The sequence below is a fragment of the Tympanuchus pallidicinctus genome, unplaced genomic scaffold (genome assembly GCF_026119805.1).
Source record: "Tympanuchus pallidicinctus isolate F22 unplaced genomic scaffold, pur_lepc_1.0 scaffold29, whole genome shotgun sequence".
NCBI lineage: Eukaryota > Metazoa > Chordata > Aves > Galliformes > Phasianidae > Tympanuchus > Tympanuchus pallidicinctus.
The window spans coordinates 2,118,301-2,137,388 of NW_026294746.1; the positions used below are offsets into that span (position 1 = coordinate 2,118,301).

The 19,088-nt window shown below is 47.3% G+C and overlaps 1 protein-coding gene and 1 long non-coding RNA gene across 2 annotated transcripts; one reads left to right on the forward strand and one right to left on the reverse strand.

The window, feature by feature from the left end:
• Positions 1-1,161: 1,161 nt before the first annotated feature.
• Positions 1,162-18,610, reverse strand: LOC128085099 (ATPase family AAA domain-containing protein 3). Its single transcript, XM_052692071.1, has 16 exons — positions 18,447-18,610; positions 18,193-18,269; positions 16,917-17,018; positions 15,756-15,815; positions 15,425-15,494; positions 14,365-14,530; positions 13,813-13,882; positions 11,874-12,029; positions 11,597-11,653; positions 10,939-11,064; positions 8,583-8,707; positions 7,027-7,078; positions 6,614-6,684; positions 5,455-5,622; positions 5,141-5,249; positions 1,162-1,572 (listed from the first exon to the last, which is right to left on the reverse strand). Exons 2-16 carry the CDS (start codon positions 18,235-18,237, stop codon positions 1,399-1,401), a joined length of 1,551 nt encoding a protein of 516 aa, XP_052548031.1. The 5' UTR covers positions 18,238-18,269; positions 18,447-18,610; the 3' UTR covers positions 1,162-1,398.
• On the forward strand, positions 1,985-3,545 carry LOC128085108 (uncharacterized). Its single transcript, XR_008208799.1, has 2 exons — positions 1,985-2,075; positions 2,647-3,545. It is a non-coding gene; the product is annotated as an uncharacterized LOC128085108 (long non-coding RNA).
• Positions 18,611-19,088: the final 478 nt, after the last annotated feature.

The following is a 19,088-nucleotide window of genomic DNA, read 5'->3' on the forward strand; positions in this document are numbered from 1 at the left end:
ACTCCTCAGTGCTCCCAAAGCATGGGATGCTCTTCTGCTCCACTCATGCAAGAGAAGCCTCGGGGCAACCAACGCCTGCACAGCTCAAAGTGTGCATCAGCAGCAGCACAAGCACCGGTGCCTGTGCAACCCTGTAGGAACCTGGTGTAATCTGAAGGAGGAATTGTATAATAAAAGAGCTGAGACAGCAACTGCACTGCCTGGCTTTAGGGCAGGGCTCTCCTCCTGTCTGTCTGTAGCAGCAGAAGTGCAATCAGCATAAAGACAAGACACGGTGCCTGGGCACGCAGTGGTGCTGCAGGACACACGGCCCTACAAAGCAGCAGCTCCTCAAATCCTCTCATTCTTTCTCTTGGCACTCAGAGGAAAGCAGAAGAGAACCACGCTGAGAGAAGCCAGCAGCCAAGGGCACTGCTCATCCCTGCTGTCCCACCATGCTGCCAGCTGCAGCCCCCAGCAGCCCCCGCTGCCCTCTGTGCTCCCAGGCTCGAGTCAGGGTGCATCTCTCAGCACTCGGCAGCAGCCACCAGCGAATTGGGCACAGCTGAGGCTGCTGTCAACTCCTGTCGGAGGAGAGAAGCTCAGCAAGGTACTCAAGGGCACAGATTTGGGTCAGACAAATGTGCTCGTGCTGTGTAGTTACAGGAGGGGACTCAGAGCAAAGCACAGAGTTCAAATCCAGTTCAAATTCAGGGCAAAAAAACCCACAAGGTTTTCCGACCTGCACACAGACAGACCAAATGTCGTCTGATCAAGACAGGCTTCTCTCCACGATTTGATGACAGAACATCTCTCTGCTGTTGCAGAAACGAAGTGAAAGACATGCAGAGTGAGAGCAGCTCCATGGCAGCAGTCAGGAGCCAGAGTCCCATCGCTGCCACCTGTGTGCCAGAGCCCTCCATGCGTGACAACAGGAGAGCAGTGATGCTGTGCAGAGATGCAAGCAGGGAGGAGTCACACCCTGGGCAGGACGTGGGGAAAAAGGTTGGAATTCTGGTGGAATGTAAACCTGATGGATTTATATACATGGGAGGAGAAGGTTTGGACAGCCCAAGGGGTCTTGCAGAGCTGGGTCACCAGGACATCCCAAATGGCCGAAAAAGATTTGGAGTTGGCCCTCTCTAACAGGACAGGTTGCACAGACTGACACAGCCACCAATGTTTGAGCAAGGGGGTCCTTTAATAGCATTATTTCTGCCTTATTTCAACCATTTTTCCTATTTCCATTGCATCCTTAAAACACGAAATGAAAGGCAGACTGAGGCAGCACTCCCTCCCCTTTCCCTTGCACCAAGGGGCACGTTTCTCACATGATTCCACCAAAAATCTGCCCAAAAAGACACTCCCCATTCTTCTCCTCTGCCCACATCCCCATCCACGCTGGTCTGCAGGTGCTTCTCACACCGGTGTTCCTTTGGGGAACAGTGGAGTTCTGACACCTCCTTTGCTCACTTCTGTGCCCTCTGCTTTCAGCCACTCCATCTTCTGCCTGTGCTGCTGCACAGCGTCAGCGACCCGAGCATCGATCATGGCCTCGGTCAGAACGCCGTCCTCTGACGCATAAGCAGCAGCCTGGGGAGGCAAAGGCAGAGGAAAGGCACACGTGAAGCCAATAAGGTAGAGAGGAAAAGGTGCATATGGTGATGGAGTATCTCCATCCAAGGCAACGGAAATGGTTTTAAATGGTTACAAGGGAGGACTAAGAGCAGTGTCAGGGTGAACACGGGCAACGCGGCATCTCTAAAATGGTGTGTGATGTGTGACCCTCTGGTTTTCCACCTGGAATCACCCCATATCGCTGCTGTGTTGCATCAAGTCCCATCCTGTCCTCATGTCCTGCATGGGAATTGTTTGAGTCACAGCCTGAACCAGCGATGGAGCACCTGGGGAAAGGACCGGGTCAGCCCTGGGAGCACAGGTGAAGGCAGTTCAGTGGTGTGATCAGAAAGGGTGGAGCCTGGCTGCACCTCTCTGAGACCTCACTTAAGGGCTGACTTCCACTGGGGAAGGAGCTCTGGTTGGAGATCTTTCCTTGGTGGGGCTTTCCTCTGCAGACCTGGAATCTTCTGATACAGGTAAGCAATTTTCTACCTTTCCTTTATAGTACTTTTCTATCATGCTGATCCTTCTGTCATTACACCTCTGGGGAAACACCTTTTTCTATCATACTGCTCTGTCCAATTGCTATGTGCCCCAGGAGGCTTTCCCTTACCTAATCCTCCAGTGGTTGTGAGGGTAAAAGCCATATGTGCCACTCTCCCCCAACTGTGCCAATGGGGTTGTCCTGCTGGTCTGCACACAAGGAATGTGGGAGCCCAGCAATGCAATGCAGCATACAGCTGCAGCCCAGAAGGAAGGGGAGGCTGCTGGCACTGCGAGCTGAGCATCTCATCTCCAAGGTAACAATGCAACCCTGAGCTGCAGACTTCTATATCTGCTGACTCCCTGTGCCAGTGCTCCCATAACACATTCCTGGTACAGCAATGCCACTAAGGCAGCCTGACACAGCCAGCTCCTCACCCCAAACCTCTGCCCACATCCCCCTCCTCCCTGCCTCTGCACAGCCCCTCAATCCGACTGTGGAAACTCCTGCAAAGCTGTGCAGTTCATGCTCTGTTGATTTTCTCAATGACTTTCTATTTATAGGAAGCCTCAGGCCCTTGTTGTCAAGAAAGCAAATGGGGGAAGCAGCTGTCCCTTCTGGGAGGAGTTGCATACATTGAGATGGTGCTGTGCTCATTTGTATTCATACCTCTGACTCCTGCCTGGACAGATTTTAACCCGTTTTAAGCCAACTATTTGTGTTTTGTAACTCTAACCCAAAACAACGTGTGTTGGTGCAAGGAGAAAGATGGAGCACAGATGACAAACACAGCCTGAACGACCCAGTGCTTCATTGCAGCCCAAATCCAAGTGTTTCCACTTGGCCTTGGTGCCTTTGAATCGCAGTTCTGATGAAAGCAGCCTGCTGAAAAATAAAATGGGCAAGATACCTCCGTTCTTATGATTAAGGCTTGGAAAAGTGGAGGGCTTCTGTGCTGATGCTTTATCTAAAGCTTATCGGCGGGTTTAAGGTCAGGATGCAAAACTAGGAAGCCTGCACATTACTGTAACAGATTCAAAGGGAACTCTGTAGTGTGTAAATGCATCTAATCCATACTGCATTCATCAAGGATTAGGTACAGGGAGTGGAAAAGAGCAAGGACAAAAGGGAAGGCAAAGTCTTTGGCAGAAGAGATTAAAATGGATTTCCAGCATGCAGACCATCAGCTGTGCCACAAACGACAGTATTCTCTTCAGTGCCAGCACTCACTCCCTGCTTTGCTGCACCTTATTTTTCCTGTTTGGAACATTCAGGACAAAGTGAGAGAGCATTAAAGCATACCTTCATTCAGATGGCATGCCCACCTTCCAGAGGAACTCCAATCAATGGAAGCTGCAGCTGCTCAGGCTCTCTTACCTTCATAGCAAAAGCACCTTTGTGGGAAATGCTGCAAGGCCGTGGGGCTGCAGAGCAGCTTTCTGCTGTCGTTCTGAGCTGCTCTTTGGGAAGAGCTGACTGCTGTGATGGTTTATCCCCCAACTACTTCAGAACCTGACCTTCTCCCAAACCACCTCTGGGTTTGGTTCTGTCCATGAGCCCAGGCAGGCTGGATAGAGCTGAGGTAAGAGTCTATGAGGTAAGTCCCAGCATTTCAAAATCCTATCACACCTTTCCTACAACTACCTGCTGCTTTCTGGGTTTCACTGCACAGAAGTTAAGGCTGAAGGACTGCAGGCAGCATCCCCCAGTCAGCTGGAGGTGATGGCAGGACAGCCCCTGTGAAACTGAACAGCACTTCAATGCAGATGAAGGCTGACACAGTGTCTCTCAGCTCTGCTGCCCAGACACGGGTTAAGGCTCTGCTCTGAGACACCTGTAGAGACAGAACGCTTCCAGACAGCAACACTGCAAATGACTGTTGGAGGAAAAAACTAATTAAGGAAAACATACACAGAAATGCGAGGTGAATTAAGCGACAGGCATATTGCAATTAAGCCTACACTTGGAGGATTAGCTCCAAGTCGCATCAGGTCACTGTAGGAAATAGCTGAAAACAAAAGGCAAACAAAACGCTCCCACCTAGCTCTGTGCTCCAGCACCAGCAAAGCAGTTTTCAGCAGGGCTTTGTGCTGTAATCTTCCCAGAATGGGTCAATTGAATCTATTTATTAGGCAGAGACCCGAGGCACGCTGCATCTCAGCAGCTGTCCTGATGAGCCTATCTGAAAGAGCACTGGAAGCTGTTTCAAGGCAGCTTTGAGGAACTTCTGAAGAGCAGCAGGCTCACAACATCTGCTGTTTATCAGCTCTGTAAGGTGTTCCCAAGATGAAAAGCAACTGTAAGAGATGCCTCATTTTCCCTTTTTCTTGGCTCTTTTTGCCCTTTATCTATTTCTCCTGCCAGACAGCCCCTGCACACCCTGACCTCAGATGTGCCAAGACAACAGTGTGGCTGCACTCAGCTCGCCTTGCCAAGCTATTTTTAATCTCTTTCAGCTCTCTGACCCAGTTCACAGCACAGCCATACAAAGAGGTGTAGCAGCACAATGGAAAGGATAGCAGAAAGGCAGGAATAGGAGGCAGGACTAACACTGCTAGAAATGCTATGTAGGCACAGTGCCTATATAGAAATAAGAAGTAGACAGAATTTCCAGCTCTATTTTCCAGTTAGCATCGTTCCTTCAATCACTCAAATTGTACTAAAAATACATTCAGATTGGAGCAAGGTGGAAGCATGCTTCAGTGTCCTGATGCTGGCGTACCTACAGGCAGCATCAGGCATCTCTTCTGCTAAGCCTCTTGAGCTGGAACATGAGCAACAGCCAGCGTGGTTTGGCCACACTTGTTCTTAAGGAACTTGCTTTGCTTTAATTCAATAGGGGGTTTCCCCACTGGTGATTCCAAGAGCTCTTCCTATTTAATGAGACAAGGAGTTACACAGACACTGACACCCACTTTAGAGCTAGTAGTGTTCTGGTATTGCTACCAGGGCATGATGACATTTTCCATGATCTGAGACTCCATCCAAAAAAAAATAAATCAATAAGCCTTATAGAAAGGGAGAAAGAAGCAGGAAGCCCAGTGAAATCCCACCTACCTGCCATGCCACAGCAAGCTGGGAGATCTCTCGGCCAGACATGCCCTCTGTCAGCCTGGCAATCTCTGAGCACTTTTTGCCGTAGTCAAACTGGGCCAGCTTCAAACGTCTAAAAGCAAAAGCACAAGGATTGCTTTATATGCATCCACGTGAGAAGAGGGGGCAAGGCAGAGGGAAGTTTGCATGAAGCAACTTGCGATCGACAATTGCACTCCTGAAGGGGAGCATCAGATTTTTCTTCGTTTTGGAAAAGGGAGCAGCTCCACCACTGCTGAGGACAACAGCAACAAGGAGAATCCTGCAGGGATACTCACTGTTTACCCTCTGTGGCTGGCTTCAGGACATGCCTATCAAAATACATCCTCACGAGCCGCTCTCGCTCTTCTAGCTGGGGCAGATCAAAGTTCACCATTTCATCTATTCGGTCATTGATAGCCCAGTCAAACTGCTCAGGCTGGTTGCTTGCTAAAACAAGCATAAACCTGGAAGTGTGAAACAGGAAAAGACTGAAAAGAGCCATAGAAAACTAAATAGAAACCAATTTGGACCTCAGGAACTGCTTTGGTCGAAGGCCCTTCATCACCTGACGTGCCTTAAAAACAGCTTTGTAACTGCATCTCAAGTGACATCCTACAGTACATAGCCTGAATATCAGCCCTTCTCAGGCTGTCTTTGCCATATAAGCCTAACTTATTGTTTTACCCACAATCACCCTCGAGTTGTGGATATCAAACATTTAGCAACATTTAGCACCCCCCACAGACCTCCCTGTCTGAGCCCTGAATGGACTCATCCCAGCAGGAGAGTAAGGAGAGCATGCTCCTGTTGGGTTTGTGTATGGCAAGGTCATTCTCCTGCAGCAGCTGGCAGGAGTTGCTTTGTTTTCCTCAGTCAAGACTGAGATTCCTGCTATCAGGTCTAATGTGTGCTCAATCAGAGGCACTCACAATGGTAATGCAATGTAAAGGCAGTGGATTAAACCAACTTCTGCCCCATGGTACAGCTGTGCCAGCTTCCAGGTCACATTGTTTTGGAGACAGAAGTCCTTTCTTTTGCTCTGGAATGTTGTGTCTTCCCAGTGCCAACTGCACTTTAATGCCTTAATTGATGTCAGCAGCTTAGCAGTGCGTTGTGATTTGAAATGGGCTTTTAACCACAGCTATTGAAACACTGATGTTCTTGTGGTCTATTTAAATCCAAGCCCACAGGGGGTTGTGTTCTCTGCTGTCATTTGTGCAGATAACTTAGATGGCCCAAGAGCCACACTGGCACAAAACTGCTCCTCTCTATTGACAGGAATTCTCCTCAAGACCCTGCAACGTTATAGATAAAGAATGGGTACACAACCTGATATTCAGACCTTCCCTTTGACATGTGGGTGAAAAGGATACCAGTGAGCTCCCGTTTATGGTTGTGGGATGCTTGATTGCCCAAATCAGCAGTAAGTCAGGTTAGAAACCAGCACATACGTACTTGTTGCTGTGCTGCCCTGTTCTGTGCAGGAATGCATTCAACGTCGCTCTGAGATCTTCACTGATTTTCTCCTGCAAAGATAAAACCCAAAGGAAGATCAGCTGCTTGGGACTTCAGACAGGTCACAGTTTAAGCAGCATTATTGACAACGTGAGCTTTGTTTTCGTCAAGGATTCTCCCAGCCATCTGCAAAGGTTTTTTGCAGGGAAGAATTCTCAGGTCAGCTTTGAGATGCTCACATCGTTGAGCTGCAAAAGGCTCATTTCTCATCTCTGCATCGCTTAATTGAGCAGCACAGCACCTTCCAGTTTTAATCTTTTGCCTGTTTAAGCTGGCTAATCACGTTAAACAAGTAGGCTGCAGGCTGGCTAACTGCAGTGTGCACAGATAATGACCAGAGAGAAAGCACTTACTGTGGCTCTCTTCCGCAGAAATGCATCTGCTTCATCCACGAATAGCAAGAGGCTGCAAAAAGAAAGCACTACACAGTAATAGGGACAGGTAAGTGAGGCTCACAAAGCTCCAAGATTCCCCTGTCTTGCTTCCAGACACCCACAGCAGTGACCAGCTGTATATCTAGCAGTGCTGCTGCGTTCCTGTCAAGTCAGAGCAGATATGTGAAATCTAGACCTGCTCCCCAGGTAGTGGAGAGTGCTTATTTTAGCATTCACTCCTATCCAGAGAAATGTGTGAGGCTGCAAGGCGTTTCAGCATCCAAGGAGCTGAGCTGATGGTGGCTCCTTCCTTATCCCATTCAAAACCTGAAGCCAGAGCCCTCCCCTGCACACTGCTTTGCTGTTTTGTTGGTTTCCCTTTCCAAACCACACTGGCAATAATGGAATGGTTTTACTACCTGTGGAGAAGTGAATTAATAAAGCCAATGAATAATTCAGGAAAATAAATTCACTTATAACCCAAGGGCAGTGCTCTTCCCAAGGGACTGAGTGTATAAAGATGTTTATCAATAACAGAACCAGCCTGCTCATAAAGCTGCCACAGCCTCTATTGCTTTCTTGTCCAGCTTCTTTCTCTCTTTCATAGCATTTGTCCAAGAGGTTTTAGGGCCTCTTAACATCTCATTCTCACATTCAACTCCAGTTTTTCTGAAAACTTTCTCAACTACAATCTCTGCAGAGAAGCATTTCCTGGTTTTGGCCAATAAAGGCAACACAGAACTTGCAAGCAGTTAAAACTGTTGGATATCCAGAATAAAGTCTGCTTAGATGTTTGCATGTTACTCAAGCTTAGAACACTCAAGTATGGACACAGCTAACCTTTGCCCATCACTTTTTTAAGACACTGATCTGAAGCGTATGAAGTTCTTATCAGACAGAAGTTTTTAACCAGGACAGAATAAATTCAGAGGCAGCCAGAGCTCTGAAAGAGAACTCTATGGTGGAAGCATCCAGCAGGTTGAGAGGAATGTAAAGAGTTTAGATCCTCAGGTCATTACTTGGCAGGTTTGTTTTATGAAGGGGAAATAGAAACATTTAGATGACAAATGCAGCAAGGATTGAAATAGACACTGCAAGATAGTGTCCATCTAAAGCAATCAGGGTACACATCAATCATCAATTTGTCGTGTTTGTCTACAGAACACCTGCAATCAAAATATAACACAAAAATCAGCAGGCACTCCCTACAAGTTCTCCATTTGGCTTTAATATCCTGGCTGGACAAAGATGCTCCTCAGCTGCATTTGGACTGCAAAAATCTATTTCCACCAGTACAAATTGACTACACTCTTAAGAAATCAAAGAGTGGAGCTTTTTAAAATACTGTAAGGCAAGAAAAATGCAAAAAATGCAAAATGCACTCATTCTAGGCAAGCTTTAGAGGATGGTGTTCTTGCTCAGCGCTGCCTCATCAACACAAGAGCATCACTCACACAGCAGTCTGAACTACATCACTGCAGTGAGTTTCTTCGAGCAAGAAACCACACTTAGGAGTCAGAGGAAGCTCTACTTACCCTCTCCTACTGGTGTTTGCCCAGTCAAACAGCTTATGTATGGCAGTCACTCCTTCCCGCCCCATAGGGGCAACATCACCACCCGTCATGATGGCGTAATCCATGCCCGAGTGCACAGCTAATTTCTGGAAGGGAACAAAAAGAGAGTTAAGAAACCTCTTTCACTGCAAGGCCATCCCGAAATCAGCCTGCCACAGCACGTGGCCACAGAGCAAAGGGCTTTGATGGAGCTCCTGCGGTGTGCTGGAAATGTCTCCCTTGAGTTGCAGGTAAAATATAAATATACCAATTCTCTGTGAATTGGTAACAAACTATGAGCCTGTCCATCAAGCAAGGTTGAGTAGATATAACTGAAGTTCACCCAGAACTTTTTAGGAGTCTTTGGCTCACACTGATCCAACTCTGGTTAGGCTGCCACGTCATCACAGCCTCGAGAAATCCCCCCTCTGCTTCAGCCCCAACTATTAAAATGGCTGATAGGCTCCTAGCTTCAAATTCCATTCCATCTCACTACCATGTCTCAGTGGTGAATAAGGCCACAGCCACCTGTGTCTGAAATAACAGACTGGGCTGGAATATGAAGCCAAGGGATGGAAAGATCTCTACCCTCCATTTCAGAAAGCAGCTCACGTAGCAGCCACCAACTGAGCCACGGGGACAGGCAGCAGCCTGAGCTAACACTCCATTAGCTGACCCAGAGCTGGCTATTTGCTTCTGCTGAGTAAAGGAAAGTCATCTGAAGGTTAAAATGAACAAGTCAAGCCACGTAGATAAGCATCAGCTCCAGCAAAACACACTCAGCTGAACCCAACCAATTATGTGCTGCTCAGCAGGAGGCAGGAAAAAAGAGCTACACTCTGCCCATTAAAACCACCCGGTTCCTGCTGCTCATGTTCAATGTTCTGCATCAGTCCAACGAAGCTGGGAGCTTTGACAGCTATTACATCCAAGTGTGTTTACATCTGCCTGAAGAACCCTGTCATGTAGCATAAATACTTAACACCACAGATCCACATGGCTTTGTTTTGCAGTAGTCAGAAGGCCACCATGCTATGACAGGTTGCCTTTCTGGAAAGCAGGGACAGCAAACTGCACAGTTGCTGCCATTAACGTAAGCACAGAAGTCACAGCTCAGAAAGCAATCTGCTTTTCAACGCAGCATTTTGTCCTCTCCAGAGCATATGCACAGGTACTCAGTCCTTTCCTCACTCTTACATCATCTTCCTTCTGATCCATCCCAATTATTTCTAGCTACCACCACCCCCTTGGAGCTCCCATCATATTGGAGAAGTATTAAATGCTTCTTCCCCTTTCTCCACTGCCTAACACTCAGCTCTTTTCTCCCTTCTCCTTACACTGTTGTTGTCACTTCCAAGTCCTGCCCTTCCCTATGGGATTCAGAAATCCAAATTAGCTGGCATACAATCAGAACTGGCAGCAAACACAACTGGACTACACATTTATTGTATTGACAGAGGCACAAAACTCATCTTGCATCAGAACGTCAAATTTGCTGCTGCTGAACAACCATATGGAACCTCACATGTACTGGACAAGCAGAGAAGAACAAGCCAAAAAACTGAAATCCCAATTCAAGCTGTATGAGAACTGTTGAGTCAGGGCATGAACCATTGATTGAGCACTTGGGGAAAGGACCCTGTCAGCCCTAGGAGCACAGGTGAAGGCAATTCAGCTGTGTGATCAGGAGTGAAGCCTGACTGCACCTCTCTGAGACCTCATTTAAGAGCTGACTGCCAGTAGGAAAGGATCTCTTTGTGGAGATCCCTCCTTGGTGAAGCTTTCCCCTATGAACCTGGAATCTTCTGGTACAGGTGAGCGATCTTCTTCCCTTCCTTTAGAGCAGATTTCTGTTGTGCTGGCCCTTCCATCATCACACCTTTGTTGTAACATTCTTCCCGCTGCACTGATTTGTCCAATTGCTACACAAGCCTGCTTGCAAACCACCCCTGTAGGGCATGTGCAAAATAAAACCATACTTTTCTTTCTCTTTCACTTGGGGATTAGTAAGTGACAGCAAGAAAGTCCCTATTTGGACAAGTGCATGTAATTAACAGAAGTGGAAATAAGACAGAAGGCTGGTGTTGCAATTTCCCAAGTCACAGTTGCCAACTGCCTTTTCCAGGTGGAAGTTCTTCTGCCTAAGCTTAGCTTAGAACCCAAGTGACTGTGTTAATTCAGAGCTGCTGCAGGTGGATGCTCTCTCCTCCCTTACCAATAGAGATGCAAAAACCCCAAGTTTAAACAATGGGTTTCAGACTACAGAAGATACTTAAGGCCTGCAGTTTCTGGAAGGCTTTGCAACACACAGGCAGTCAGAATGCTGGCAGGGCTTTACCTTGGCAAAAAGTGTCTTTCCAGTGCCAGGAGGGCCATACATCAGAATATTCCGGTATAGGCTTTTGTTCTTTTTTGTATTTCTTGTTGCTATGGCAATATCTCTCACACGTGCTTCTAATTGGGGCTGTAAGAGAAGAGTTATGTGTAAGGATTAGAAAGAACCAAGAGACCAGTATTGATCAGCTTCAGGGATCAGCAGCAGCATTTCTACAGTCTCAAGCTTGTAAGCCTTCACTTCAGCTACTTATTGCTTTGCAGCTGAGCTGTTTCCTCAGTATTCAGGATTTACTCAATTCCTAGTTCTGTCCACTTGACTGTGGGTCTCTTCCTTAAGCCAGGAAGCAGTGCAGCAACCATAAGTTCAGTAGTATTTCACAGATGAGATAAGTGGAGCTCTGAATATTAGCATGCTGACTGCAGAGAAAAGCTGCAGCCAAGCAAGCACTGAACTATGCTCTGTTCAGAGGAAAAAGAAGGTTAACAGAAATGTTAACCAGTGCTAGTGAAGCATCGGAGCTTATATGTAGTCTCAATGCTCTGCAGGTGCTAGAATTACTAGAATTACATCATTTGAAGTGCATGTAAGGAAACAGCTTTCCCTATTTAGATTCAGTAGTCATCCCTCAACAAATAAGACAGCAGAACACAGTACTCACACTGAGAACAACTCCTTCAAGGGCATCCTGAGCCTTACTGGTGAGACGCTTACCAACCTAGAAAGGAAAAATTCAATCACTGACATGTAGAAATTGGCCACAGCTTCCAAAGCTCAGAAACCACAAACTTAATACATTAAGACAATGAGATCAGCTCACCCACACAGCCTCTATTAGTACATTTATTCACAGGCAGATCCTTGCCTGACACAGAGCTGGAAAAGGAGTTCTGCATCCTCATAGCTGAGAGCAAGACAAAGACAGAGCCACACTCTACCTTGATAGGGTGCTTCAGTGCCTCCAGCACAGTAATGCGTGAGGTCTCTCTCACCAGAGAAGGTTTACCCAAACGTGCTTCTATGTAGCGTCCTGCTACTGCAGTGGCATTCTTGGCAGAGTAAACTCCCACAGCCAGCAGGGTTAGGCCTGCCACCTGGAAAGAAGAGGGGATGAGGATTAGAAAAAGCATTTGGAATTTTAAGAAGTACAGAGATTCCAGTTGATTTACTTGCCTTCCCTAATGAGGGCATGGGGTCAATGTAAATCACCAAATGAGTCAAGACATGCCACTGGAAAAGTGGCATCGTTCACCACAGATAACCATCAGAAGTGTATATCCTTTCAAGAAAGCACTGCAACAGGAGCACGTGCAAGTGAAGGCAAAGATGACCTTGGGAAACATCTCACAGAAACGCTTCCTAGAGCTCTTTTTGAACAGGAGACAAAGCTAATAAGTGTTTCAGTGACAGTAGAGGCCAAAACTTCCCACTACAGAGCAGGGAGCAAGAAAGGAATGGGCAAAGGTGCACCTGGTGTAGGACAATAATGTCAGACACAATGCAAAAGAATGGGTACTTGAGGCATTTCAACACTAAAACCACTGTGGGAATTGACACCACTGCACTACAGTGAGAGAAGAGGTTGTTTACAAACCCCAGAACATGAGACATTGCCATTAATTTGTCAGCAAAGCAGAAAGCCTCTGGCTTGCTCTCTGTGATTCCTGGTTGCTGCTCAGCACTCACTTGGCTCACATTAAAGCAAGCAGCCCTGCAGGCAGCTTTTCCCACCCTAGCTAGTTATCAGTGAAGACAAGGAGCTGCACTGACAATGCTAAGGACATTCCAATCAGAGCAAGCCCAGGTAGACAAAAGAGCAAGCTGCAATTGTTTTAAAAGTTTCTGCAACAAGTACAGATCAATGTCAAGAACCTCAAGGACGACAAGAAGGGCATAATTCAATAAACCACAAGGTGCCACCTGTTCAGTTCTACTCTGCTTAAGTGTGTGACATCACCTTTGTTTTGGATGGAGGAGTTCAGAACAGCAGGTTCAAGGGGCAAAGAGTAAGATCTCTGTACCTGGTTACTCCCACTTTGCAAGGATTTAGAACACAAGCAGCTCCACGTTTTTAGCAGCAGAAGGTATCCTGGCAGGGTTAATTTAGAGGAACTCAAAAATAGCTACCTACATCTTGCCTCATAGTCAGCATTACAGCATTTTTCAAAGCAACCCAAAATGTAAGAGTTCTGGCTGTGTTACCTCTTTTCCAAAAATATTTGTACTCTTAGATTTATTTATATATAAAGAAAAAGAAGTCCCAATTTCCCAAGACAAGAGCTGATCAGAAGCAAAAATGACCACAACACAAGAAACTGGTATCTGGGTCAAGAGAACATACAGCTAAAAGCAGTCATCTTCAAAGGGCTCCACATACTGCAAGCGCTCCAGGTACAGCCTGCAGATGACAAAAGGATGCACTGAAAGCATCCATTCCCCAGCACGCTTGGACAAAGCACCTTTTGTGCCAGCCTCTGTGTATAGAACTGCCTGGTGGAGCAGATGGTTGCCACTGATTTAAAGCAAATTGTCCATTTTAACGAGCCATGCTACTAAAAATACCTCAGTGCTGCACAGTTTTGCAGTGAGAAATGACATTACGTCAAACAGGAAGTAACTGCCATGGTCTTCTGTCCTGCAAGAAGATGCTGGGAGGTCTTTAATCAACTTATTTAGCACATGTAATGGGTCTAGAAGTACTCTCCAAGTTTCCAGCCTGTCCATCCTGAATAGGCACATTTGATAATGAAAGCATGCGTACAGATCCAAAATGCACTTCAGCTATGAGCTGCTCTGATGCCATTTTAAGAACCTTGGCAGCCCAATATAAAACAAGAGCTTTGCCAGGCTTTTTGTCTAGATGTGTCACAATCTTACCGTGGCTGTGACCTTATCCCAGTCTGTCACAAAGGCACGGAATCCTTCCCCAAAGAGCATCCCTGCTGTCCTATGGTGAAGAAACATCAAGATAGGCAGAAGAATTCTGAATGCTGGACTGAAACAATTTACAACACAGCTTCACATTCTATAACTATCTGCTTTAGAACCAGTCAAAACTCATTTTTAAATGCCCTCCTTTTATATTTTTATGGCATATATCCAGAAACTGAGAGAGCTTCGAGTTTTCAGAGTAACCGAGCCTCAGTTTTAATAAATATGGCTTGAAATCATCTGCTAGGAAAACTGTGTGAGACTCACAGCTCTATAAATACTCTTTCTGGTTCACACTCAGACTCCAAAGCACAAAGACAAACAGCTGAAAAAGGTTCTCCTCCATATAATCCCTATTATTCAATGTACAAAAGTGTCCAAAGCAACTCATCGTATTCCTCAGAGCTCAGAGGGATCAACAGCAAAGGCTTCCTACAAGGCAAAGGAAATGTGCACGAGAAGTAAGGCAGCCCACGTCCTTGTCTTGGCTTCACATACTTGAGGGACTCCAGCACTGTCTGGCGATGCTCTGCAGCTTTTAAGCGGATCTGCTCCCGGATGATGTCTGCATTCTCCCTCTCAGCCTTGGCACGGGCTCTTGCCTCTGCTTCAACACGCAGCATTTCGTTCTTATGCCGCAGCTCCATCTCGCGCTCTACTGTGGCTGTAAAGAAAAGAGAGCTCAATCTTTCAGGCTGGCTCAAGACGTTATCCCAGAGGGGGTGATCTGGGATGCAGAACTGCTACAGGAGCATTAACATTCACCTGGCAGGAGGATGAATGAGAAACCTAAGAACAACCCATGAGATGAGCACAGCCACCAGCCTCGATCTTCTGTGACACTGCACAAAATCGTGGCTGGACCATCCAGATCTTTGCTAGCAGCCTGGACACCTGGATGCTGGACAGACTGACTGCCCTGACAGCCGCATCTCCCGCAAGGCTCAGAATTGAGCCATGCTGAATTGTTGCCACAATACTACACCAGATGGCAGCAAGGAGCAGACAGACCGGCAGTCCAGGTATGTGCAGCAAGCAAAACAACACTCTGATCCTATTTGGTTACCTACAAGCTGCCTCATAGTCCTGCTGGAGCTCTACCGACCCACTGATTCTGGTAACTCCGTAACAGTGAAAAGAAACAAAGCCAGTGTCACACGAAAAGGTCATGACTGAGCTTGTATTTTCTACAGCAACAAATAAGTAGAGGTTAAGTGATGTTGTTTCAACCACTCTTTACATTAGCTATTTTGTTTCTCTTTCCTCCTCAAAATTGGTTGTATTTTAGGTTGCTCCAGCGTAGAATCAGGCTTTCACTGCAACATCAGGAGATGCTGGTAGTTTATTGAGAAATCCAAGTCCCACAGAGCAGCCATTTAGTAGTTCAATCACTTCTGAAACTGATCTTGCAAGCAATTGGTAGTTCCAGTGCTACTGGGCTTACATTGTTTGCCAATACGTCCCTAAAAGAGCACCAACCAACCTGAAGGAGTCAAAGATGAGTACAGAGTCTGATCTGCCTGCACACCTTAAGAGCTAAGGAAGAATTCTAACTTACCACGCCTCATGGCTTCCTGCTTCTGTACAGATTCTTCCTGCTTCCTCAGATTCTCTTCATTAGCAAGTTGCTGGAGGCAGAGATGACAGCAGAAGATGCATTCAAGTTTAAGAACTCAGTCAAGTAGGTATTTGTGTAAACTTAAGTTTATAAATCGTTGTCAAGAAGCTGGTCCACTAGGTTGAAGTGCATTCTTCCTCTCTCCATTTATCAGATTCATACTGATAATCCCACACAATTGGCCACCCAGTCCTAATTCCTGACCTTCCATTTGATGTCTGGTCAGAACCTAAGAGAAACTACTACAGTTTTGTTAGAGAAACAACCACACCTGCTGTCTCATCTGTTCGTCGTAGCGCTGCCGTGCCAACTTGTCCTGGTATTGGGCTCTCTGCATGAGACAAAATAAAATGATCAAAGAAAGGAGCATTCAGAATATAAAGATTAAGCACTTAAGAGAAAAAAGAACCAACAGCAACAAGACTGGGTACATGCAGGGGAAAAAAAAAAACAACAAAGCACAAACAACGCAAACCAATCAATCCAGGATCTGAAAAATGAATAGAGGAAAAAATATCCCCAGCTCTCTCCAAAAACTCGTCTATGCTGAGAAGTCTACCATGCCCAACCTCATTTTAAGGTATCACTGACATCAAAATGAAGACCAAGTGTACTCTGGTTCAAAAAGAGACTTGCTTTACTGGGATAAACATGCTTTCATGTTCTAAAACAAAGTACCTGGACCAGCAATTGCAGGCAACAGAAATGGCAAGATACACTGACTGTCAGATGAGTGGTGTTTCCAATTCATTTTCTTGTTCCTCACTAATCTGTCAGTTCTCCACTGCAACTGACAAATAAACCCACACCAGGTAAACTCAACAGAAAGTGGTCTGGGGGTCCCAATCCACCCATAAGGACTCTGCACAACAGCTGATATTATTTTCCATTCCAGATAGAGAGACACCAGTTATCTCAACAACTGCTCTTTGAAGCATGGCACATCAGAAGCAAATCACAAAGTTAGCTTTGACTTCCAGTGATGCCCTGTGAACTGCAGGAGTTTAGAAGCTGACTGAGGCACAGAAGTGGAGCCTGCTTCCTGAGCCAGCCCTGTTCAAAGTCCACACCTTAGAGGGACAAGAAACATGTGCCTATCCAGTGGTTTTAGCTACTTTTTAAATATATACAAGTGATTAGAATTCATCAGCCCCTTGCTTCCCTGTTCTCCACCATGTGAGCTGTTAGAACAAAAGCTAGCTTACACGTCCCTGATTTCACTATTATTGCCAATGCATTGACTCGTGCTAAAGTGTTATCAGTAAATACAACTACAAATTAAGCTTAACATCACACAGGCAGGGTAGAAGACAGGCTCAGCATGCATTGCTGCCCACCACACCACCAAAAACAATCAGTGCATTGTTTCCTTCCCCATGCAGGAGGACAGAGATAAGGGCTTCCATCAATGGGCTTCCCCTCATTCCCTTACTGCTTGATGCTGTTTTGTTTCCTCACTGAGTGTTTTTCGTCTCTCTTCTGCTTGTACCCGTATCTGCTCGTTCTTCAGTTGTTCTATGGCAGCTTCATACTCCTATAGTGAGATAACGATAACCACAAATGAGCTCAATGCACAACCCTACAGAGAAAAGACTGTGGCAGTTATGTTCCAAACGATGCATTTGTAATCATTTCACACTTCCCTGCATACAACCCTTGTAACTCCCTAAAAATGATGGCAATAGTGAGGGGTTACAAAGCCACCTATGGCAGAGACATTATCTGCACCTCACCTTCCAGAATCACAGGGGCTGCTCTGAAAGTAACACCTCCAGTTTTACGATGTTGGTCATAGGGCAGCAGGGGCTGAGACTTGTCACCATCATTCTGGTACATTTTGTCAGATGGCAACAGAGAGGCAGCCTGACATGGAAGTGTGTATGAAGCAACAATGTGACACTGAATTTCTCCACCAGGAACAAATGACATTCACTGACACTTGGTGACCAACCAGTACACATGAGCACAGTGAGGTGGCTCATTTCAGCAGTGATGACAGTGGGTCAACACCAGTGGTGCAGATTTTGATGAGCACAGCATGCAAGCTCTGGTGAAAAAACAGAGCTAATGGGGGTTGTATGGGAACTGTTGAGTCAGGGTATGAAGCATTGATTGAGCACCTGGGTGAAAGGACCGGGTCAGCCCTGGGAGGGCAGGTGAAGACAATTCAGCTGTGTGATCAGTAGGGGTGGAGCCTGGCTGCACCTCTCTGAGACCTCATTTAAGGGCTGACTGGCACGGGGAAGGATCTCTGGTTGGAGATCCTCTCTTGTGGAGTTTCCTTGCAAGCCTAGGTCTTCAGGGATAGGTGAGTACTTCCCCTTTGTAACACACTCCTATTTGTGTTAGTCCTTTTTGCTATTTCAACTCCTGTATTGCCTTTCCAACGTTAATCTTTCTGATTGTAACAGTAATGGTTATGATGAAAACTAGTGCTTTGTAGCTAAGAGTCTGCTCTATCAAATGGTGTTATCATGATCTTTGTATCTCTTGCAGTCTCCATGGAAATAAACAGAAGGCATTACCTTCACAGCAACCTACATACTTCTTTTTCAAAGGCAAGTATTGACCTCTTGCTAAAGTTAAATGACAGCTGACAAGAACACAGTGCCCAGGGCAGACTGCTGGGAAATGTGGTTACAATTCACAGTCCTGGCTGCTGCTGGTACTGGGCTGCCCACTCAGCAGTACCACACGCCCTGATGTACCTTCAGCTTGGTTTGCTGCTCCAGCTGCAGGGTCTGCTCTTGCATCTGGGCCAGGCTGAGCGCATCCTTTGCATGGCCTGCGACGGATAGAGGGAAGGGGCTGTTAACATCGCGGAGCGATTCCTTCCGGCACGAACCCACCCGCTGGAGCTGAGCCCTCGGGGCCCACCCTTCTGCTCCCCCCGCGCCCTGGAGGCTGCAGCTTCGAGACATCAAGCCCCGTCTGACGCTCCCGGCCCCGATCCTTCACGCACGGGACGCGTCCAGCTCCCTCGCCGCCTTGGCCGCCCGCTCCAGGCCCGTGGGGTCGAAGTTGCTCCATTTGTCCTTGGGCGTGCTGCGATCCCCCGCCCCTCCGCCGCCCGCTGGCCCGCCGCCACCACCCGGGCCTGGCGGCAGGGTCAACCCGGTCCCGCCCTGCCCCGCGTCGCCGCCGCCTCCCGCCGGGGTCGAGCCGCGGTTGATGCCGAAGAGCCAGGACATGGCGCCGCCCCGCCGCCGGCTGCACCGCGGGACCCACGCCGCGCTGAGCCACGCGCGCCGCCTCCGATTGGGCCGGGCGCAGGCGCCAGGGTGACGTCACGTGTCGAACACCAATCAGCGTTAAGCCGGAAGGATGAGAGGAAGGTAGGCCGGGATGGGCAGCGGGGAGGGACAAACTTTATTGAGACGCGCTCTGCCGTAGCAACGGAAGTGTTGTTGTGTTGCTAAGGGAGCGGGCCCAAAATGGCGGCCGGGAGCGTAACGGCGTGTAACAGCGCTGTGGATGTTTGAGGCCGTTACCTCGTACAGCCTTCTGGGTTTGCTGTGCCTTCTGGGTTTGCTGCTGGAGGCAGCCCTGTGTCCTCCAAGCACTCGTGTTTGTGGCTGGTATAGAAGTATGCTTTGCAAAAGCT